This window comes from Schistocerca americana, chromosome X, assembly GCF_021461395.2.
Source record: "Schistocerca americana isolate TAMUIC-IGC-003095 chromosome X, iqSchAmer2.1, whole genome shotgun sequence".
Lineage (NCBI taxonomy): Eukaryota > Metazoa > Arthropoda > Insecta > Orthoptera > Acrididae > Schistocerca > Schistocerca americana.
In genome coordinates this window covers 31530013-31555381 of record NC_060130.1, presented here as the reverse complement: position 1 = coordinate 31555381, position 25369 = coordinate 31530013, and the positions used below count along the sequence as shown (strand labels likewise).

Below are 25369 nucleotides of genomic sequence, written 5' to 3'. Positions count from 1 at the left end.
CTCTGGTCTACACTTACATAGTCAGACTTGAAGGAGTAGAGACTTAGTAGAGACCGTCACCTTGGAAGGCATCAAGTTAATTTTTATCTGCTTTCTCATTAAATGCCCTATTGTGTACGGCTGAAAATTAATAGAGATAAGGCAAACAGAATGTGCAAAGTAAGTGGAAATTACTCGTCTCTTCCCCGATTACAGTGCAATAGAAGATACTACAAGATGTTGACAGATTGCCATATCTCGGTAGCTTTATATGTAATAATGAGGTCACAGATGCAGAAATCACCAGCAGAACTGGAAAATCAGTCAATATGGCAATTAGGTCTGTAATATGTCAACAAAGCTTTGCCTGTACTCCCTTATTGTTTATATTTGTGAGACTTGGAAAATGTCAGTAAAATCAGCACACAGTCTCCATATTTTTCACCAACAATGCTAGAGATGAATTCTGAAGATGTTAACCCGACCAAGTTACAAACGATGTAGTGCTGAGAATACGAGGTCTACACAGCCTGCACAAAATTATTGTTGAAAGAAGACTGAAGATTGCAGGTTATGTTCTACACATGTAAGGTGGAAGAATCCCAAAATCAACACTGTTGTGGAAATCAATGGACAGATACAGATGTACAGGAAGACCTTTTAACACCTGGAACTTTTGCAATGAATCTTCAATGCATGGACACAAACTTGGAGGAAGGTGAGAACTTGGCAGCTGATCGAGTGAACTAGTGGAAACCAGTTCCTTGTATGGTACACAGCAAATCTGAGTAAGTTAGTAAGTAAGTAAGTAAAGTAAGTACAACTGGGGATTTTGCAAAACTGTTGGATGATCGATATTATTGTCTAGATTTGACACTGTTGGACTTCTACCTTTTCCTTGATGTGTATTCTTCAAATTGTGAGTTTTATGAGAAAGCTGATAGGTACTTACCAATCAACCTTCCCTCACACGAACTGACATTGTCTCTTTATAAATTCTACTGTGCTAACAATTATCTACTGAGAATCCTCGACTAGGTCTCCACAGCTCAAATGAGCCAGTTTCTTTTAAATTTCTGTCTTTGGCTATAATTGTCTTCCAAGTATGGTGACACAACATCCTGTCATGAAACTTTTGCCTTTACATTTGTTTACTTTTCTGGACACTGCCTTTTTCTGCACTGTGCACCAAATACACTATGTGAGTAACGCCCAAGCTCCAACAACCAATCGTGAACTGTAAACAGTTGTACACTCTACCAGGGCACATAACAAACAATTAACATTTGTTTTTTAGTGTTCTAAACTGTGAGGTCATCAGCGGACAAATAATTTAGTACCTATTCCTAGGCAGCCGGAGTGGCCATGCGGTTCTAGGCGCTACAGTCTGGAACCGAGTGACCGCTACGTTCGCAGGTTCGAATCCTGCCTCGGGCATGGATGTGTGTGATGTCCTTAGGTTAGTTAGGTTTAATTAGTTCTAAGTTCTAGGCGACTGATGACCTCAGAAGTTAAGTTGCATAGTGCTCAGATCCATTTGAACCTATTCCTGACGTGCAGTTGTTTGGAACAACGACTGACATGATCCAAAATATTACTTTCTTTTATTATAGCTTCACTTTTATTTTGTCTAATGATTACTAATTTCAGTATCAAATTCCATCATCAAGCCACTATATGATCAGAAAGCATAGTGTATCATTAAAATATTGTTTAATAAACAGATTACCATTATATCATCATTCCTTAAAGTAATGTCCAAACTGGAAGGACAGATGATTAATTTTGAGTATATACAAAAGTCAGAGTACTGAACCGGATATGAAAGAAGGAAAACCAGAAGGGCAGTGAGAGACGGGTGCCTTCTATCACCTTACTTCCTTAATATGTTCATCAAGGAAGTAATAACAACAACAAAGAAAAGATGACAAGAATCAAAAGGTAATTTCTGGAATACTCCAAGGAAATGTGATAGGGGCATTACATTAACAATGTATATAAATGATTCAGTAGAAAGTGTCAGAGGCTCCTTAATATTGTTCACAGGTATTACACTTGTCCATAAGAAAGTGTCAACAACAGAAGACAGTATCAATTTGCACAATGACCTGCAAAGGATTGGTGAATGATGCAGGCTCTGGCAGTTGACCCTGCACATAAATAAATGTAACATATCACACACACACACACACACACACACACACACACACACACACACACACACAGGAAAAGAAATCCAATACTGTACAACTACACTATTAATGACAAATTGCTGGAAACAGAATCTACCATAAAATATCTAGAAGTAACTATTCAGAGCAACCTTAAAGTGGAATGATCACACAAAACAGCAATAGAAAAGCAGATGCCAGACTAACATCCACAGGAAGAATCTTAAGTGAATGTAAATTACCCCTGTGTCCTTACCCTGTACGACTGACAGAAGAGAGAAAGAAGATCCAATGAAGTGCGGAGTGTTTTGTCACAGAATCATTTAGTCACTGTGAGATCATTACAGAGATGCTCAGCAACTCCAGTGGTAGATGCCATAAGAGAGCAGTTGTGCATCACGGAAAGATTTACTACCCATGTTTCGAGAGAGTAGTTTCCGAGAAGAGTCTGACAACATAATAGTTTCTCTCATATACAATTCACGAAATGATCACGAGAAGAAAATTTGAGAAGTTAGAGATAATACAGAAGCGTACTGACAGTCATTCTTCCCAAACACTGTTCACAAGTGGAACAAGGCAGAGGGGGTCAGTTGGTGGCATGAGACGTACCCCCTGTCACACACAGTTAGGTGGTTTTTGGAGCATGATGTCGATATGGAGACTTAATTGCATGCATATACACTGCAGACTGACGACATCACAATAGTAAATCAGAGTAGGAACTAAATAAAATGTTTCAGGCCTTAAATCAAGAAATGGTAAAACTAAAGCTAAAAATGAATACAAAGAAGACAAAAGTTATGGCTACAGACAAGAAAGGAGGTGGAGGCAGGACTGACGCAAGAACAGGCAATGAGCAACTCAAGAAAGGAACTGAAATTCACTATCTCAGTAGCATTTTGCAAGAAAACAATCAATATTTCAAGGCATTCAAGAAAAGAATAGCACAGGTGAAGAGTTCCTTCCAAAATAAGAAGAAGCTGCAACTGAATAAACATATCAGCTCCCACATTAAGAAAATATTTGTAAAGACCTTTGTGTGGAGTGTTCTGACACACAGATGCAAAATCTGTACATTAGAAAAGCCAAAGGAAGCTCACCTCAAACCTGCTGAAATGTGGTTCTGGAGGAGAAGTATAAGAACTAGCTGCATTGACAGAAAAATTAAAGGAAATAGGAGAGAAGAAGGAACCACTGAAAGTTATAGGCCAGAGCAAAGCAAAATACACTGGACACTTAACTGGAGATGATAATCTTTTAAAAAACATTTCTGAAGGCAAGATCATAGGTAAGAAAACAAGGGGATGGCTGAGAACATCCTACTTAAACAATATGATCAATGAATGGGATTTTCTTCACACATGGAGATGAAAACAACTGCTGAAGAGAGGAAGCTGTGGCTGCAGAGACAAGGTTTAACCTTTTGGAAGAGTAAGGACAAACTAATACAAAATATGATTCTGCATGGCAGCTACATATGGAATAAATGACAACTTCTTGTGTGCATTCATCAAGTCACTTACCCCAGTAGGTGTCTTATCTACTAAAAGTAAAGGTCACTGTTGTGCTTTCAATAGATGTGAACTGCACCCTGAAAATTGTATGTCTAGTTTGCAGTTGTACAGAAGCTTTTTATTTTGCAAAATGGTTCAAATGGCTCTAAGCACTATGGGACTTAACATCTGAGGTCATCAGTCCCCCAGACTTAGAAGTACTTAAACCTAACTAACCTAAGGACATCCCTGCCTGAGGCAGGATTCGAACCTGCGACCGTAGCAGCAGCATGGTTCCGGACTGAAGTGCCTAGAACCACTCTGCCACAGTGGTCAGCTTTTATTTTGCAAAGAAATTTTTGATAATAAGATGAACTGATGCTGGTACTCGCTACTGAAACCAGTAGTACTTAGACACAACAAAAGTGTGACTACAGAATTAAGAATAATTTTTCCAAACAATTGAGTATTTTTTTCAAAATAACACCACAATAGAGGAAACTTATTTTAAACTAAAGGCACAAAAGAAAAAAAGAGAAACTGTAAAGATCTTGAGTCTCATAAGACTCTCTTGGGAGGAAAATATAAGATATTTAATTGGTAAACTTGCAAGGCATACTTTTTTATGTTGTATAAACTACGAAACTGTTAGCATCTTCAGCTAAAATTTACTTCTTCTGTCTTAATATACCTTCCTTCACTTACAGCTGCAGTGTGGAGACAGGGGTGAGGGTGGGAGCGGGGATGGAGTTGAGGGTGAGGGCGTACTGCTTTAAAATGGTGATTCTTGTATTGATATTCTTAACAACAGATTTATATCTCTTGCTTATGAAAGTCTGCATGCGATGACAGCTGCACTAGTAATACCTTCACAGGGTCGTATTCAAGTTGCAAGGCTAGATCTATGCCAGCCATGGCACGCTCCCAGCCTTTCCTCCTCGTGATCTGGTTGTAGCATTGGGACTGCAGGGTGTCTAAGCAGATGTTCAGACCGTCAAGCCCTGCCCTCTGCAAGGCAACCAGCTGTCTTGTCAATATGAGGCCATCGGTTGTCATTAAGACACTTTCGCGATCTTTTATTTTTTTCAGGGCACCTGTGAAACAGCAAATTATTCTAAACAAACTGAAACAAATAATTTGTAACATTTCTGCTGCATATGAAACAAAACTCCAGTTGATAAATTGAAAATACAAATTCCTTAAAAGTTAACTGTACATTTGCCCTAATACAAAGAGATAAGAAGGGTTAATAAACTGAATTGAAGAATGCAAGTTAAGATAGCAATGAAAAACTAATTAGAGGCATAAGATCACCTACTGAAACAGAGAAATGGGAATCAATATGAACCATTACCACTACTGTCAACTGATTCCATGTCTCCATGCACACTGTATAAACCACTGTGGGTTTGTCCGACAAAGTACATTGTTGTACCACACATTATGGTTTTTCCCCATTCAGTGCTCATGTGGAGTGTGGGAAGAATGATTCTTTAAATGGTTCTGTGCATGCTGTAATTAATCTTGCCTTCATGGTCGCTATAGGAGTGATACATATGCGGTTATTGTATAATCCCTAAATACCTCGCTTAATACATGTTCCTGAAATTTCATAAGTTGGGTTTTGTCATATATTTGGCGTCTATCTTCACTTGTCTGGCATTTCCAATTTTTAGTAGCTTCTTGATGCTCTCCCATGCATCAAATAAATCTATGATCAATCATGCTACACTATTTTGTATACATTCAATGTCTGCCATTAGCCTTATTTGTTATGGGTCATACTTAAGCAATATTCTAGAATGGGCCACACAAGTATTCTGTAAGCAATGTCCTCTATTGACTGATTGCATTTTCCAGTATCTTACCAACGAATTGAAGTCTGCATTCTGCTTTGCCTACAAGTGAGTCTATGTCACCATTTCATTTCATCCAGATATTTGTATGAGTTGACCAATTAAAACTGTGATTATTTGATAATGTAGTCATACAATACTGTCTTTTATTTGTTTTGTGATGTGCTCCAATTTACATTTCTGAAAACTTAAACTCAGTTGCCCATCTTTGGACCAATTTGAAATGTTATGAACTGACTCAAATTTCTACAGATCTTTTTCAGGCAATAATTCATTATAGACAACTCTATCATCCAGGAAAAGTATGAGGTTCCTTATAATATCGTCTTCCAGAACATTAAGGTACAACATTAATGTAATGGTATAAATTACTATAACTGTATAAATAAGTTTATAAGTGTGTAAAATACATTGAACTATTTGTTACAACAAAACATTGTACTGGTATACTCAGCAAGATGTTAAATCAGCAGATAGCTATATTTTATGTTCAACATTTTGTGTACAGCATATATGCTGGAAAGGATTTATACCCAAATTAAATAAATCTGAAGAAATGGTAGTGTGTCTCTGGAAAAAAAATCCATAAAAACTCATACAGTCCAATTTGCTATTATGTCACTGTTACTGAAATATAATACAAAGTAACTGAATTCGATGAACATTCTCAGAGTGCAATATGCCTCAGAGTGAAATGCACAGTAATGTCAACATTATTTTTCAAGGCTATGTTTGTGAAAATGGATGACAGCAAACCGCACATTTTGTTCTCAATCTGAGGAAGCATTATGCACTGTAAAACACTGTACTGCTGTTCTACATAAAAGCTGTCTCATTGCCAACATCTTCCCCTGCTGGCTGTTCTACACTTCTCATCACTGATTCAACATGTTGTAAGGTATTTTATGCTGTATGACACCACAGTCCAATCTGGTAAGGATAGCATAAAAATAATATATGAATTTCAGTATTGAAACTGGAACAGCAGAACAGCTCTCATCACACTGGATATCAAATCGAGGTTGGATTACAGCCATGGGTACATTAATTCATGCTACTCAACTGTATGTCATATGTCAGAGTTCATCAACTGTAGTGGTTGGCGACTGGTGGCTGGCGACTGGTGGCATACCCATCTCTTGGCATCCTGTGAACAGATGTTCTCCACAGGTGACAGATTTGAAGAAAATGCTGGATATGGCAACAGTGGAACACTCTCTGTATCAAGGTAGCTCAGTACAGCTCAGGTGATGTGTAGTCTTGCATTATCTTGTTAAAAGATAACATCATGGAGCCCTTGAAAATACGGCACAGCGATAGGCCTTAACAAAACACAAATGCAATGGCTGCTGTCCAAATTACTGGCTATGTGAACCAGAGGTTGTGACATGTATCCAGTTGCACCCCATACCATCACATCACATGCTGGACCCGCATGGGAATGACAGGTACAATCTGGCCAGGTCTGTTGGCATCAGAGCCTCCACACACAAGTACATCAATTGTGACGATGTTACAGAACCGAGACTCATCTGATACGATGACACAGTGCCATTCCTGTGTCTGGCATTGTTGTTAGTTGCACCGCTGTCAGTTCACCTCTCTCTAGAGCTGCATTAAGGGCTTGACAGTCTGTGCTGCTCCAGATGCCATCACATTGTCTGTGTGGATACTTGTCTCACTGTATACAAGCCCACTTCCTGACTAAATGTACACAACTTCACTGCAGGATCACGTACGCATGAGCAAACACTTGTCTGCCCTCTCAGGTGCTAGTTGGGTGGCACTACTGAGGCCCTGCAAGGCATTTAGCATGGCCCTCCTGAACCTACCAATTCTATGTTCGCACAAAATGAGATTCTGAGCAATGCAAGCAGCAATATAGTGAAACAATAAACCAGAGTCTCAGCAGACCATGAGCCTGCCACTGCCAAATCTGGAATGCTGATAAACATTTCTCCTTCTTCCATTATGCTTAACACGTTCTTCGTGTAAACAATCAACACCGAAATAGAATTTCTGAATGAGAAACCTGCTCCATAAGCTTATCTTGCATACAGAATATGCATGGGAGTGCTGAAAAGTAATGCCTCTGAATTTTTTATTCTGTTCTCAATATCGGTCGAGGTATGACACGTCACACATATTACTTGGTCAGCTTTCCCACTTCACTGACTCGTGGCACACCCCCCTCCCGCAAACAGATGGAGTCACAATAGGCAGCCCACTCTGACCAGAGATTGTGAATATATTTACGGTGCACTTCGAGGAAGAGGCCCTGATGTCATCCAAATGGAAATCCTTCTTCTTCTTCTTCTTCTTCTTCTTCTTCTTCTTCTGTTATGTGGATAACACACTTGTCATCTGGCCTCATGGAAGAGACAAACTTCTTGACTTCTTTGTACATCTGAACTCCACACGCCACAAAATCAAATTCACTATGGAGACCAAAGAAGAAGGAAGACTACCATTCCTGCACATCATAGTCAGGAGAATAACGGACAGCACCCTGCGCCACAGCGTGTATCTGACTCTACAAAACACATAAACTCAGTTCTCCCTATGGCACTGTGAATAATTTCAATAACAAAAAGTGTGATGAATGTTGCAGCGTACATTTAATTTCCACTTAGGCTTTGCATTCAAGATCAGTCTTACCTGAGAGTGCAACATTACATCTTTGGTTAATTTAATTATATGTTCATTAGATTTTGGTTATAAGGCACGTTTTGCTGCCTAATGTTTCATCTCCAAATGCTGGAAACAATCCATGGAGGAAGAGGAGTATGTAAGACATTGGTGGACCAGGTTGGAAGAATCTGTGAATTTCAATACTCTGTAGAAGAGCTCAATCATTTGAAAATAACTTTCAGACCTTGTGGCTATTCTAACAGATATACATAAGGCACTACATTCTAAAATATTTGCATCTTTCACTGAAAAACAAGCAACTAGAGGAAAAGTTCTCTTGCCATTTGTAAAAACAGTCACAGATCGCGACCTCCGAGTGCTATGAAGAGAAGGTATTGACGCAGTGCTTAAACCAAACTGAAGACCACAACAGCAGCCATACTCAAGTAAATTGCTATGCAGTAGTTTCAGTGAATTTGACAATGATGTGGCTGCTTTCATGGTGGCCCAGTCATGTTGTGGGGATAGGGAATGCCAGTGACAGGGCTGGAATTGTAGGTGACAGATTGATTTTTGGCAAAGCCTTGTATCAATACCTCCTTAATTAATGAGCTGAAAAACTGTAAAAAACATTCATACAGTAAAATCACACAAAAAAATTTCCTATTTCTGCAGGTATTGTGCCTTCTGTTTCCTTTTCATTACAAAAACATATTGATTCAAATTTATAAAGTCACAACTATGTCGCTGTGATTTGTGTAACACACATTCTGGAACATGTTCCAGGAATGTCATGAAACAGACAGCTTTAAATACTTACTCTAGCTCATCTTTCAAGACTTGCATGCCAACAACAACACCATCTATCCAATCTGTTTTTATTTCTCTTTCATGTAAAGATTTCTCCACAAAGGATATCATCTGCCATGTAGGCAGTGCAAGAGGAAATTCCACACTCGCATTTGGGTAATCAAGTAGAGTCTGTGTCTTGTCAGAACCAAGTACAATCAACCCAATTTCATCTTTCCCACTGGTAAATATCTGGAAACATATTAAATGGTAAAAATAAGTTTTGTTTATAACAAGTTGTATACCAATAAAAACATCACACACAGATACTCTTTATAAAATTATTTAATTGGATAGATAAAAAATCTACTCGCCAAGCAGTGGCAGAACACACACATAAAAGACTGTTGTGATAGGCAAGCGTTTGGAGCCAGTGACTCCTTCTTCAGGCTAAAGGGTTGCAGGGGAAGCAAGAAGGGTGAAGGAAAAGGACTGGAGAGGTCTAAGAAAAGGGGTAGATTTTGGGAAAGTTACCCAGAACCGTGGGTCATGGGTGACTTACCGTACAGGATGAGAAGGAAAGACTAATTGTTGGGGACTGCATCGGGCAAGATTCGGAAACCTGAGAGCTTAAAGGTGGAAGACAGGGTAATATGCAAGACAGAGATTACTACTAAAACTGTACATGAGTTAATAAGAGTGAGAAGCTAAGCGTATTGTATACAACAGCTGCGGGAGGGGGTAGTGAAAATAGACGGGAAAGACAATGAAAGATGTAGAAAGCTAAAACGGAGTGAAGCAAAGAGTAATTACAGTGAAGAAAGGCTGAGACAGCAGAAATTAACGTAAATTAAAGCGAGGTGGGTGGTGAGAACCAAGGACACGTTGTAGTGCTAGTTCCCACCTGCGGAGTTCTGAGAAACTGGTGTCTGGCGGAAGAATCCAGGTGGCATGTGTGGTGAAACAAGTGTCGAGGTCACGTATGCCATGTTGTAGTGCATGCCCTGCAACAGGATATTGTGAGTTTCCAGTATATACACTATGCCTATGCCCATTTATCGTAACTAATAATTTGGTGGTAGTCATGCAGATGTAGAAAGCTGAACAGTGTTTACATAATAGCTGGTATATGACATGTGTCGTTTCTATTTTTCGCCTGATCCGCAGTTCTGGGTGACTTTCCCAAAATCTACACCTTTTCCTGGAACTCTCCAGGCCTTTTCCTTTACCCTTCTTGCTTCCCCTTCAATGCTTCTGTCTGGAGGAGCCACTGGCTCCGAAAGCTTGCCAATCATAACAGTCTTTTATGTGTATGTTCTGCTGCCACTTGGTGAGTAGATTTTTTATCTATTCAATTAAATAATTTTATCAATAATATATTGTTTTTGTTGTTATAGTCACTCTTTATAACCTACTTAAAATACATCACGTACCCTCCTCTCCACAATTCTTCGAACACATAGTTTTGCCTTTTGTAAAAAATCACTGCGTTTCTGTATAACATACTTGGAATCAACGTGTCCAACATCTATTACAATCATAAACAGAAGAAAGAAAGTCATTGTATTTATTGGCAGTATTATGCAATCAAATATTTTGAAAGAGTTCCAGTGGTATAAATTTACAAAATCTTACAAATAAATATATACGTTTATTCTTTAAATCAATTCTTAGCAATAACATAATAGTATAAATTGCAGAATCAATATAGCCAATTTTAATGTAATGACTGCAATACAAATACAAAATAACAGTGGTAAGTTATAACAAATGAGAGAGAGAGAGAGAGAGAGAGAGAGAGAGAGAGAGGCATTTAGACAATGTTTCATTACAGTGTGAAACTTATTAGAATTAAAATGAAGCCATAGTGAATTATTACATTCCAAAAATAATAATTATTGTGCTCTTTCACCCCAAAATACTACCTTCATTAGGTAATATATACTTTTAATTTCAGAAATTTTTACAACAGCTCTGGACTTCACTGCCTCGATGAATTTATTACATGTGTCAATGAATGAGGGTTGATAACACTGCTTTAGTCATTCAATTGTTCATCATGTGATATTCACAATGTTCTTAATAACTTCTTATGTAAAGTTCTATCATGAAAAAGATAATCTACGTAAGTTTTAAAAGTCGCGAATCTTTAAACAACAACTTGATCATGGGTATATCAGTATTTTGTATACATTCTAGCATTGCTAGATTTACTTTTAAATTTTAAAGTATATGAGCAGATTGGCAACTTTCCATCCAGAAAATTTGCTGTTGGCAAGACCTCACTACAAAGAAAAATGGTCTTTCCGGAGTCAAATGCTAAAGAATTCATAAATACCAGCAGTGTAAGTGATACAAACAGGTATTAAGCAACGGTCATAAATATCGTTCTGCTAGACGAGAAAAAAAGTAGGTAGATGAAAGAGTAAATTGGGTGCAAGGATTGAACATAAACTCACCCAAATTACAAAGGATCTTTCTTTTTTTTTTTTTAAAAAAAAAAAAAAAAAAAAAGAGTGTCACTGCTCAAGAATTGAGAACTGCCCCTCCCCCCCTTTCTTTTACAGGCTTGCTTTCACTTCTCAGATGAGACCATGTCCCCCATATAAGAAGAAAAGAAGAAAATAGCCAATATGTAAAGAGAATTACAGTTAAAGAGTTTTCTAGAATGAGACTTTCACTCTGCAGCATAGCGTGCACTGATATGAAACTTCCTGGCAGATTAAAACTGTGTGCTGGACCAAGGCTCAAACTTGGTGATCGTAGCCCCAGACCTGTGTTGCCGTTTTCGGAGGTAAATCTCGTATCTGGAAAGAGGAGATGACAGTTAGGGTACTATGGGCGAGCAGCTGCCATCAATTTTTGATGGTGCAGAACCCACAATAGTGGAACTGCTGCCTAGTCCAAAGGCACCTGTTACCAGTCTTACCCCACAATAGTGTATCGAATCCAGGCGTAATGTCGTAGCTGATAAAAAGTCATATGAGAGATTCCTGTAATCTAGGTGTGACTGCACCAATGCTGCATTCAGCCATACCAAACTAGAGTGGACCACACCGCGGTCGGTGTCGCTGAGGCATAGAAGAGCATTCAGGTGCGACCTACATGTCTGCTTTAGTTGACAAAGACGGGGAAGCCATGTCAACTAGGCATAAAAGACCGGTCCTAAAAAACACAATGGCAGAAATGCATAACGTAGGTCATGGCAGCCAAAAAATGGATGCTATGAGTGAAAGCGCAGGATTGTGCTTAGTGTATTGCTCCCTGCATTCTGCCTCCAGCAATAGCCGTCGCGGATGAACAAAAAAGATGGGGACACCATATGTCATGCAGCTGCCGCCAGATCATTGATAGCCACATAAAGGAGAGCGGCACTCAAAACAGAACCTTGTGCAAGCCCCGTCTCCTGCAGGGGGGGATGCTACAGGAGTCACCAACCTGTACCCAAAAAGTGTGACATGGAAGAAAGTTCTGGATAAAAATCATGAGTGGACCATGGAGGCCCCACTCCTTTAAGGTGGCAAGGACGTTATGGCACCATGTGGTATCATAAGATATATATGCAGATCAATGAAAACTGCAACAAGGAACTGATGCTGAGCAAAAGCTGTTCAGATAACACACTTCAAGTGGACTAAATTATCTTCAGTAGAGCGCCCTTGGCGAAAAGCACACTGGATCGAAGCCAAAAGACCCGGGGATTCAAGGACACAATACAGCCTTCGACTAACCATATGTTCAAGTAACTTGCAGGACACTGAGTAAACAATCTGGACGACAGCTGTCCGTTTGAAGAGGCAATTTATCTGATTTCAAAATTGGAATAACAGCATTTTCTCGCTACTGGGAAGAAAATTCTGCATTGCACCAGGGATGGTTAAAGAAAGGCCAGGTACACTGACGGAAAAATTTGCAACACTAAAAAATAATTAATGTAGAGTAATGAAATACCAGGAATATATTTGTTGAGACAACATATGTAAAGTGATTAATGTTGCAGGATCAGGGATCAATGTAAGTGTGAGATAAGCCACAGCAAATGTAAATGTAAATTCTGGTACGCTGTAGTACACGTGTCATGTGTCAGTTTGTGGAATGGAGTTCCATGCCTGTTGCACTTTGTTGGCCAATATAAGGACAGTTAATGATGTTTGTGGATGCGTTGAAGCTGTCATCAGATGATGTCCAATATGTGCTCGATTGGAGGTAGAGCTGGTTATCGAGCAAGCCAAGGCAATATGTTGACACACTATAGCATGTTGGCTTACAACAGCAGTATGTGAGCAAGTGTTATCCTGTAGGAAAACACCTCCAGGAATGCTGTTTGCGAATGGCAGCACAACAGGTCAAACAACCAGACGGACATACAAATTTGCAGTCAGTGTTCGTGGGATTCTACAAATGTATTGTTTAGCTTGCCAAGGCAAGTGTAATTGTGTACTTTGACCAGTGGGAAGCCAGTCGGTGTAGTGTTCTGCGTAGCAGCTGGGGTAGTGTTGTGTAGTTGAGGTGCTGCAGAATTGTTTGTATGGTCCCTCATATTACCGATGCTCGGAACTGGTGTTGGTAAAAGCACGCTGCATTTGCCGTGTGAGTCAGTAGGCTCAGTTGTTCGTGTATGTTGCTGCTGATTGCATTTTGGACCCACCAGCTTCCAAGGTCCATCTTTGTTCCACGGAGCTCACACTTCCAGCTCGAGGACTACTGCGGTGATATTGAGGGCCTCTCTAGTATATTCACTGGTGGTGTGACTGGTGTTGGTGTTGCTGTTGCTGTTGTGTTGCTTCCACCCGTCAGTTGGGCAATGAGCTCATGCTGTCTCCGAGCCATTGCTTCTTGATTTGTGGCAGCAAAGTCCAGATTTAGCTGGTTCATCACTTACTGATAGGTGGCAAAGCAAGACAGAAACGTCGAAGGGAACAGATGGCACTCCTGCCTCTTGTGCTGCAGTCTTGCTACGGGGGGAGTGACGATTTGTTATTGTTTCCACCCTCCCTCGCCCAGCTTCCCTCAAAAATGCAACTCGCTAGCAACCTCGCTGTTAGCATACGACAGACATCTACAATTTTAATAACAATAATAAACACACAAAAACATATTAAATTATTCAATATAATAGTAACAATACAAATAGGTGGATCAAAGAAGGAAGAAAACATAGAACAAACAAAAGAACTTCAGAAAGTGTACAAACTGACATGGACACACTATAATAAAAGAAACATTTCAGTACAAGGCAAACACATGCACTACAATACAGTTATAGTATCAGAAGCACTCTTTGCATCAGAAATGACCACAATCTGAGGACCAGGCACCACAAAGCAGAAAGAATACAATGCAAAATCCTCAGAAAATTTTTAGGAGCAGTGCACAGAGATGGTATATGAATGAAGAGATCAACCAGAGAATTATATGAACACAGAGGCAGACTCAGTCACAATCAGAAAACACCGACTAACATTCTGTGGACACATACACACAATGAATAGCGACAGATTCACAAAGGGATTTAGGATGTAGTAAATGCCTTAATCAAAAAAACCAGTTGGTTTCAAGAAATAGAAGAAGGCTACAAACAAGCAGGAATCAGAATGGAAATGATGAATGAAAGAGACAAATTCAGAAACAAAATTATGAACATAAAACTTGAAGTAAAGGAAAGGAAGAAAACAGAGAAAATATGTACATATCAAAGGAAACAAGAACACAGTCAAAGAATGAAAAGATTTTGGGAAGAGAAAAGGGTGGAGGAAAGAAGGAAAAAGCTGAACAATCACGTAACAACCAAGTTGAACTCTGTCAAAGTGTGTGCTCACCATCATTATTTCAATAAACATTATGACTGAACAGAGGTCTGCAAACACATGTGAATGAGGGGAATACTGTTTCTATCAGTGATTTCCAAATGTGTTCGGGAAGTCATTCTTTCTGTTGTTGTTGTATCGGATCTGTTGTTGACAGCTGGTATGTTCAACCCAGTGGTGTGCAGCTTTACCCAGCTGGAATGTTGTCAATCAGACCAAAAGCATGTCCTTGTGGGCAGACCCTAGCACGAGCATCTGAAAAGTGTCCTTTATTACATGTAGCTTGTCATTGCTGGAAGAACTTGGCATTTTTGACACACTTCTGTTTCCACGCTACCTCCTTCTCCAAAAGTTATGTGTGCATTTGGAAATTGGTGAAGTAAAAAATATAAAGACATCGTGTCATTCTGCCACATCTGTCTGTAGTGTGCATTTTGCAGTGCGTGTACGATACAAGGCATTTAGGTATGGTGAGGTTACTTAGCCATTAGTGTTCACAATGGCTGGCATAAAGGACACATGACAAGTATTACATTAGAAAGCAACAGCGATAGCTTTCCGACCGCATAAATTCTACTAGGCAGAGTCAGAAGCAGACACAGTGGCCTGTGCCAGATACGAGGGTTGGAAGTGGCTGAAATGTGAGTTGTGGGACAGAGAGAAAGAGAGAGAGAGAGAGAGAACACACAGACAGCACCATAAAACATTCCCCATCTCTTTCTGCACAGAATGCACCACACTGCTGCCTTCTTAAGGGCACCCCAGTATAATATGTTGTTTGGGAAGTGTTTGGTAGTTATCATCATTGCTATGACCTCCACTTGTATCCACTCCTGCAAGATTGTGAAATCTACAGCCACTGAGGAGATTTATGTGAGATGTTCCTATCAACTTTATGTAATATTCATATTGCACACTTCTGCAGACAAAACAGATTTTCGACCTTAGCTTAGGAAAGAAAAGAATCATCACAGATCATTAAGGTTCAAAGAACTTGTCTTGAACACTGTAAGGGATCCGTGATCCCACAAACAAAGATGCTAGTATCTGACGCCCAGGTCGATAGCGGACAGGAGTCGATTGTCGAGCGCTGCAGTAGGCAGTGAGACTAGTGCTGAGTGCGCAGTAGTATGGTAGAGTGTCGAGTGAGAAGTAGAGTGGGAAAGACGGGCAAGAATGGTGGTCGAGTGAGTTGTAAACGGTAAAATTCACTGGAGTATGACGAGTGAGCACGTCCCCCTGATCGTTGTGGGGTTGACTCTCACTAATGCCGATTCGCGAGTGATAAGAAACAGAAAGTGACAAGTGCCGAATTACGTGTTTCACGTCAACCGCGTCGGCCAGCAACAACCATGGATTGCAGTGAGGATTGTTGTGAATGTTAACCATCAGCATTGCGTGTGACAAAGTACTGAAAATCAGCAATCAGTAAAAAGAGATAACCGCAATTAGACGTGTAAGGCAAAGGTAGCAACTGCCTCAGAATTTGTGTGTTAGTAGGAAATATATATCAGTTGTACATCGCAACCTTTGTGATACTTAATAATAGACAAACTTTCAATCATTAGCTATTCTGTCTCAGAACAGCCGCATTCGCAGAACAACCAATAGCCTTTCATCCATTAAGCACACGGTCATATATCATAATAATTAACTGTTTGGTGGCTTCGGTAAATTACCCAAAATCCAGTAAAGGAATTAATCGGGGGTGTTTCAACACAAATGCTTAAAAATTCTTTTGTAGTTAACCTATTTTCAGATTATGAAGAGTTCTTTGTTACAGCTTGTATTTTTGTTCCAGGTGGCACTGAACTTGATGGCTGTAGTGATGTCGTGAAGGCACAGAGTTGGAAGTTGTTAAACCTTCAGAAACAAGATTTTCAAAAGTACTTCTTCTCAGACACCAACATTTCGCCCCTGTTTGTGTTGGATACACAGAAGTCTCAGTTGTTGTCACATAATTTGAGTGTAGTGACTGAATCTAGAAAACAGTTTCTTTTGCTTCCCTGTGCCCCAAGCATTATGTGCAATGCAGGACTCCTAACAAGACAAACACACAGAGCACAGCCCTCTGTCTTCTCTTGCCGTTTCTGCAGTTTGGGAGCACAGTCTGGAAGTCTGACTCATGTTGACCGGACCGGCAGGGCGAAAATGGTCGACATGGGTTCGAAGCTGGTGACATGGGTTCGAAGCTGGTGACAGAACAGCATGAGCAAAGGTTTTTGTGGGACCCGAACTGATGAAACTCGTACGAGAAAATGGCCTGAAGAAAGGTGACGTACTTAGCGTTGCTCGCCTGGCGGGAATTGTGGGGTCCAAGCAGACGTCCAGTTTTATCCCTCTGTGTCATAATATATCTTTCTCCTCTGTGGCTGTGGACATTGAACTGGACTCTGCTCTCAACTGTGTGATTATAACTGGCACAGCAAAGTGTAGAGGGCAGACGGGCGTGGAGATGGAAGCTCTCACTGCTGTATCGGTGTCTGCCTTAACAGTGTACGATATGTGCAAAGCTGTGAGTCATGACATTGTGATATCTGAAATAATGCTTCTGACCAAAAGTGGGGGAACTAGAGGAGACTTCCACCGGACATGAGCATCTGTGTGGGTCAGTGAAATAAGTTAAGTATACCTGGTGTGACGTAGGCAAATTTCAAAGTCTGTTCGTAGTTATCATAAATTATATACACATCGAATTGGCCTGAATATAAGTTGCACCTTTAATTTCGAAAAAGAGAGAAACTTAATTAAAAATAATTTGTCAAGTTGCCCATTTACAAAAGCTTTTCAAAATGTGATTTACCCTTAACCACTTTTTTTTGTAGTACACTGTAGATAAATTACACACCAAAACAAAGCTTTCAGTTGCAGTTTTCATGTAAGACACTCTTAACTTCACTAACATTCATTGTTTTGTCACTGTCAGTATTTTTGTCACTCTCCTCCCAAAGTACAGTGCCGTCGCTACAATCCCGGGCATTGCATGTGCAGCATTTCTTGAACCGTACCTTTAAAAAGCACATCTGTTAGATGAATAACTGTGAGTTTGAAATTTGCAACGTAACTGTACGGAATTCCAAAATTTTCTCTCAATGTTGTGCTTCATTGGTGAAGAATAAATTATATTCTTTAGTTAGAGAAAAACTGTGCCTGTCCCATTGTCTAAAATAGTGAAACTGTGAGAATGGTAATACAGAGGGGGGTCCACCGAGCGAGGTGGCGCAGTGGTTAGCACACTGGACTCGCATTCGGGAGGACGACGGTTCAATCCCGCGTCCGGCCATCCTGATTTAGGTTTTCCGTGATTTCCCTAGATCACTTCAGGCAAATGCCGGGACGGTTCCTTCGAAAGGGCACGGCCGATTTCCTTCCCCATCCTTCCCTAATCCGAGCTTGTGCTCCGTCTCTAATGACCTCGTTGTCGACGGGACGTTAAACACTAATCTCCTCTCCTCCTCTACAGAGGGGTCCAGAAAAATGTAGACTCTCTTTGATAGTCAATATTGATGGAACAAAATGGCATAGTGTCAAAATTCTTGCATGGGAGGAAGATCATTTTGTGTGTTCAAAGTGACACCTGTTAGCAGCCAAGCAACATCAATGTTGCTGAATTGTTGATTGAAGTACAGCTGTCAGTGTTGCCAGTGTGGTAGCTGCACAGAATGTCTTGATGGTTTCTCATATCTCATTCAGTGTAGCTGGGTTCTGTTGGTAAACTTTGTTTGTCGAGGTCCCCCATTGGTAGAAGTCGAGAATTGTAAGGTCCCGTGACCTTGGTGGGCACTTGACAGCTCCTCTTCGACTTATCCGTCGCCCACATAGATTTTCATCTAAGTAGAATCTGATATCTCTGTGGTGGTGAGGCGGAGTACGGTCTTGTAGGTAAAAATCTTTTGTTTCCAAACACCTCTTGGATGGCTAATAAAATCAATGTTTGCAGCATATGATACACCTCACCAGTTATGTACCTTCAAAGAAGAATGGGTCAGAGAAACAATACTACGACGGACCGCACCACACATTAACACCATGTGAAGTAACATGTTTGTCCATGTGAACATGAGGATTTTCAGCAGCCCAATACATGCAGCTATGACAGTTTACATTACCATTCAGGTTGAATTGTGCCTCATTAGGCCAGATAACCTTCCCTGCAAACCATCATCTTCGTGAAGCATGCCTTCAGACCACTCGTAGTGCTCCATCCTTCGATTCGGGTTGTCCTCATTCATAGTGTGAAATAATCTTGGAATGTACACTTTCCACTTTGCAGTCTTCAGAATTTATCATGCACTTGATCAGCTTACCCCACTTCCCCATACATCCTGCTTCATAGATTTTTGAGATGATCTAGAAAAATGTTGCAATACAGCAGTGCTGGAACCTGGAGGTTGATGTTCTTGTTCGGAGGACCTTTCCTTGTGCACATTTTAAACAGTATTGTCTGCTTAAAATTTATACCAAATACAATAAATTGTTGTTTCAGTACAGCCTTGCATTGCTCAAACAATAGTTGTATTTCATTCAGTGCTGCATTGTCATCTGCTGGAAACCCACACGACAAGATCTGTTGGGAAAACAGTGGTTTATGCTACCACTCAAAATTGCAGCCATATAACACTTTGTTCCAAAGGTAATAACAATCAGAAAATGTCTACACTTCTCTGGATCCCTCTGTAGTCACTACCTAAATGGGATAGCAACAAAGAGAATGTTTGCATTGCTACCTCATACACAACAATTGATTTACAAACTGTAGTGATATTTTTGTTTCATTTCAAACTTAAGAAAAAGCACTACAGTTGAGGTTTCTATGATTCATAAAAGTCCCAGTTTTTATGGGAGATTTTTTGTAGAAATGGTGTATCTTATATTCAGGCCAGTATGGTACCCGTTTCCATCCTGTTTTAAGTCTTAATTCAAAATATTTATCTTTCTTTTTCCAATACCTGATCAGTTTGAGAGAGATATTTAAAACAAAAAATAAGCACTAGCAAGTACGTTAATTTGCTATTGTTAAAACTTTTTCTCGTGCATGTTCTCTACAATTTTGATATGACACCACCTGCACTCTTATCTTGTTGCCAGTAAAAAGTGAGTAAGTAGGTCATTAAACTCTCTCTCTCTCTCTCTCTCTCTGTGCCCTCCCCCAGCTGTGTGGTAGTGTCCTCTGTGTTGCTCTATTGTTTCAATTTTTGATGGTCCCGTGCTGTGAAAAGTTGAGGTGAAGTGTTCATTCTTAAATAAATAGTGTGTATCAGCTCTTTTCTCCTAGGATCAGGTTGTCATTGCTGTGTTCATTGATGTAAAATGACACTTTTTTAACAGTTCCTAAAAGGTGCACCACTTCATTGACACTTTTGCTCAGGTGTAGAGCATATTGGCCAGACCAATTTACATGTTTCAGCTTTACACTGTATGGTATCCTCTTTTTTAAAGGCCTATTATCTTTCTTGTGTGTGACTTGTCCAGAGATTGAAAATGTTTTATTTTGTAAGTTACCAATCCAGAACAGGTTTCTGTCAATTTAATTCTTCAGGTTTTTCCAGAAGTTTGCTGAAATTCCTGAGTTGTCCTTTGCACAGTCGGACATCATTGTCTTCCTCGCATATTTCGGTGACATTAGTTGTTGCTTTTACAAAGTGCTACTTGAGACTGACCGTCAGATGGAGCAGGTCTGTAATTTGTTCCCTCTGCCTTCGTGCTTCATCTGCAATCTGCTCTGACAGACACCATCCTCGGGTATCCGTGTTGCGTGATATTCCGAGTGTCATCTACACTCACGGGCACGATTCTTGTGTGTTATGTTTTCAGTCCAAGCTGGTTGGTAGAATTCTGTTTGCGGGCTGTCCCCGTTTGGGGACAAGGATCGGCAGGGCATGAAACCCTAATCTTTCATCTTTCAGTTAACTCAAATGTCGAGTGTCACTTTTTTCATGTACTGTGGTTACAAATATAAGAAAATACAAAATGAAAATTTCTCAACATAGTCATGTTTCTTTTCAGTATGTTTCTCAGATCAGTACACTGCAATGTAAATATTCCATTAAAAGAATATATTTTTGATTGTTTCTTCAGTCAAAGATGCATTGCCTTTTTGACTTAACAATCAATGTCAAATCATTGTCCCTCAAACAATCCTGCAGGGGTTTGACAACGTGAGACCATGGCTTTATGGAGCATCACCTAGAATTAGCTGCCGTCTTTTCTGACATCATTTTAAATCAATGCTATCATCACTGTTTCTTTTGCTTAGGGTTTTGAGTCTAGGAATGATGCAAACAATCAGCAGTTTATTTCTTTCTTACGTGATCTTGTTTTCTCCTCCCTACCCCCCTTTCTTCTTTCATTTGGTAGCCTCGAGCAAATTGAATATTCCTGCTTTTGTTTGTATTTATTAATCTGTCTGTGCCCCTAATTCTTAAAAGACTTCATTATGACACTAATACTCTGAAGCAGCAAATTTGGGGAAAAAGAGCTGCATTCATTTATGCTGTTGTAAAATGGAGGAATTGGTTGTAGTTGGAAAAAAAATCTGCCTTTTACAGCTGCTGATTTTTGTCCTACATACGAGTCCTCCAAGCTACTGATGATCTGACCAATGTACGACATGCCAAAATGCTACGGCTGCATGGGGAGATACAATTAAATCCCATCCCCCCCCCCCCCCCTCTCTCTCTCTCTCTCTCTCTCTCTCTCTCTCTCTCTCTCTCTCTCTCTCTCTCTCTCTCAAAGATCGGCAGGTTCAGGAATCTAACACAGAAAGAATTTAATCACGGTTTCTTTTTCATCTCTATCATACAATGTAGTCCAATTTTTTGCTAATACAGAAATAACATTTTGTGATTTATGTTGTGTACTCTTCAAAAGATCTAATGATGTCCTCATTCCTTTCTTATAAACAAAACAAGAAAAAACTGACAATAATTGTCGTTAAAATAAAACACAGAACAGTGTCTCCATAGCATCAATGAGCACATCCTTTCAGCACCTTTGACCCAGGCAGTGAACACAGCAGTGGTCAGTCTATGACTTGCAGCAGGTGAATCCCAGTCAGCTGCATTGTTCATGCACCCCACATAAATAATAATAAACAAAATCTAACAATACACATAACCAAGGCTTGATTTGTGACAGTATACCGCTGATGACGAAAAAAATTGGACCCAAAGATTTTGAGATGTGGTACAATAGAACTTTTGCTCTAGTTGAAGCGGTAAGATGCAAATGTTGTATTCACACTTTTAAAAAGCTCAGAAAAGTGTTATAACTTTTTCAGAAGTCTAAATCAAACTACGGAAACTCTCGGTAGGAACTTAGAAATATAGGAAATGATAGAGTGCTACTTACCATAAATACATGTTAAGAAGTCTATTTTTTTTCTTTTAACAAATCTAGCACTGCATATTACTGCCAAATTAGTCATTACCTGTGATTGCCCCAGTGGCAGACGTATGTATAATAATGTCAAAACGTTTGTGACACTACACACTAGGAGAAGCTCAAGTTTCAGATACACATTGATTGCGTTCTTGATGATGCTATCCACATGTTCATCCACACTCTGCAAACCACTATGAAGAGTATGACAGAGGGTACATCTCACTGTACCAGATATTAAAGCTTGTTCATGTTTCAAGACCATTTAAATCTTTCTCTGCATGCTGTAATTAATCTAATATTGTCCTCATGGTTCCTATGGGAGCAATAGTTACAAGGTTGTAGCATATTCCTAGAGTCGTCTTTTGGTAAGCATACTTTCTTAGGATAGTGTACATCTTATCCTGAAGCGTCTGCCAATTCAGTTATTTCAGCATCTCTGTGACACTCTCCCTTGGGTCAAACAAACCTGTGACCATTTGATCTGCCCTTCTCTGCATGCGTTCAATTCCCCATTAATCCATTTTGATACAGGTCCCACACATTTGAGCAATATTCTAGGATCCATCATACAAACGATTTGTAGAATGACTGCATTTCTATGGTATTCTACAAAAAAAAATCTCACTCTTTCGCCTGCCTTATTCCTGAGTAGGCCCATATGACTGTTCATTTCATATCCCTACAAAGTGCTTCACCCAGGTAATTGTACGAATAGACTTAATCCAAGCAAGACACCCTGATACTGTAGTCATACCACACTGCGTTTTCTTCACTTTGCAAAATGCACGATTTTACATGTCTGAACATTTAAAAGAAAGTTTGAAATTATCAAGATCTGATGAATGTTTGTACAATTTCTTTCAGACTGCACTTTATTCTAGATAAATGCACTATCTGTGAAAAGAGTGCTTTACTATTAATATTGTCTGCAAAGTCATTAATGTACATGAACATGAACAGCAATGGTCACAACATACCTCTCTATGACACATCTGAGGTTACTTCTACATCAGATGATGACTCCCCAGCCAAGATAACATGTAAGTCATTCCTACCAAAATATCCTCAATTACAGTGACAAATTTCACTCGATACCCCTCACGGTAGCAATTTTGATAATAAGCATCAATCTGGCACTAAGTCAAAAGCTGTTCAGAAATCGAGAAATACTGCCTGCACCTGTCGAGTCAGGAAGACGAAAGTTTGAAGGTCAGGTTGACAAAACAGATTTTTAATACTCTTGGAAAGAACCCTAAAGTTTCTGACATAGTTCAGGGGAATGACAAAGGGATCTTTGACAGGCTGGATTAAATCTAGGCGGCGTCTCAGACCGACCAGAGTTACAACTTTGAAGGCTTCTACGCTGAGCAAATACAACGGGCTGTTGGAGGAAGAATGCAAAGGCAGCTTCTAGTAATGTGCAATTGCTATTCTGCGTGGTCTTTAACGGCCATTATCAAATTTTAAAAAATTAAGAATAACAATAACACAGTACACAACAGGAAGGGTACAGCGGACTTTCCCTGATTGTTCCTTACATTACCTTTCCTTGATTTTTTTTTTTTTTTAAATGATAATGTTTCTAAGTCTTTCCTGGTTTCCATTGAAAGGTTTGGATTGTTTCAAAGATTAATTTACACATTTTTTAATATTTTAATGTATTCTAGGACAGGAACTCAAAGAGCACAAGTATAAAAAAACTGCATGTACGACATTCATGTAAAGCTTCCCATTTTTAACTGCAAGGTAATGGCAGTCTATTTTGTTACAAGAAAATGAATCGGGACTTAGTTCTCCAGAGCTGATACTATTATAAGGAGTTGTGATGGAAGAACATGAGTTCCAAACAATGGATGCCTTGGATCTGTTTGCTGCTGCTTCTTTTTAATCTCTGCTGCTAATCCCATGAGTGAAAGATCTCTACCAATGAAAAAGTAGATTTGAATGACATCAAGTTTCTTCTCTTGTCAATAGTTGTTTCTACTGAAGAGAAATGAGTCTGGTCATCTTTGTCCATTTGCAGTAATTCAAAGGTGTCGTGGCACCTGACATGTATGCTTGAAAATAACAAACGATCAATATTGTAATTAACAAAAGTATTGACAGCAGTAAGCTGTATTTATCACATCCAAAAAGTTTGTAAAAGCTGTGGACCCTTGTTTTATCATGTCAATCCATTTGTGCCAATGGCTAACAGAGTACCATTCACCATCATGTCAAGTGGCAATAACAGTTTGCTTGCATCATAAATATTGAGTGTCAAAAGTTAATTCCAACAATATGAAATAGGACAGATTGCTACTCACCAGTTAGAGCAGGCAATGGGCAGCAGACAAGCATACTGAAAAAAAAAACCTGTCAGATACTATATACTCAAAAAAAAACACTTAGGTACTGAAGGAATTATCCAAATACCAAATAGGGCTGAAATCAGTAAATGTGACATACATGTGAAGACAGAAAAATAATTACAGTTTCAGAAAAAACTGGATGATTTATTCAAGAGAAAGAGCATCACAAATTGGATGAGATGGTCCACCTCTGGCCCTTATACAAGCTTGGCTCTGGCTGATAGAGTTGTTGGATGTCCAACAGAGGGACATCATGCCAAATTCTATTCAAATGTCACGGTAGATAGTCAAAATCCCGAGGTGGTCTAATGGCCCTGCCCATAATGCTCCTTACATTCTCAATTGGGGAGAGATCCAGCAACTTTGCTGGCCAAGCTAGGGTTTGGCAAGCACGAGGACAAGCTGTGTGCGGACAGGCATTATCTTGCTGAAATGTAAGCAATGTATGGCTTGCCAAGAAGGGAAACAAAATAGGATGTACAGTATTGTCAACAGACGACTATGCTGTAGGGGGGGCATCCATGTCACCCCTACAGCATAGTCGTCTGTTGACCAAAAGGGATCTGTTAGGAAAAGAAATCGCACCCCAGATCATCAGTCCTGGTAGTTGGACCGTATGGGATGTGACATTCACGGTGGCATCCCACCGTCTGGGGCGTCCTCAGACACATCTGTGCTGATCATTGGGGCTCAGTTCATAGTGGGATTCATCACTGAAGCCAATTATATTCCAGTCAATGCAATTCCAGACCAGGGACGTGCCTGGGGGCACACCAGATAGCAGTGCGATACCAACCTGGCTGCTGGCTGCCATACAGCCAAACGAGGACTGATGGTCTACTGTGCCATTTCTTTTCATAACAGGACCCCTTTGGTTGTCATCTGTGTCACCATTACAACACAGAC

The 25369-nt window shown here is 39.8% G+C and overlaps 1 protein-coding gene across 1 annotated transcript in view; it reads right to left on the bottom strand.

Annotated features, from left to right (window-relative positions):
• The window catches only part of LOC124554976 (molybdenum cofactor biosynthesis protein 1-like), a 69118-nt gene extending 58634 nt beyond the window's left edge, over positions 1-10484 (bottom strand). The window contains exons 1-3 of the mRNA XM_047128715.1: positions 10356-10484; positions 8954-9174; positions 4514-4769 (exon numbers count right to left, since the gene is read on the bottom strand). Of these exons, the coding sequence (XP_046984671.1) occupies positions 4514-4769; positions 8954-9174; positions 10356-10484 (606 nt within the window). The remainder of the gene's footprint in view (positions 1-4513; positions 4770-8953; positions 9175-10355) is intronic.
• Positions 10485-25369: the final 14885 nt, after the last annotated feature.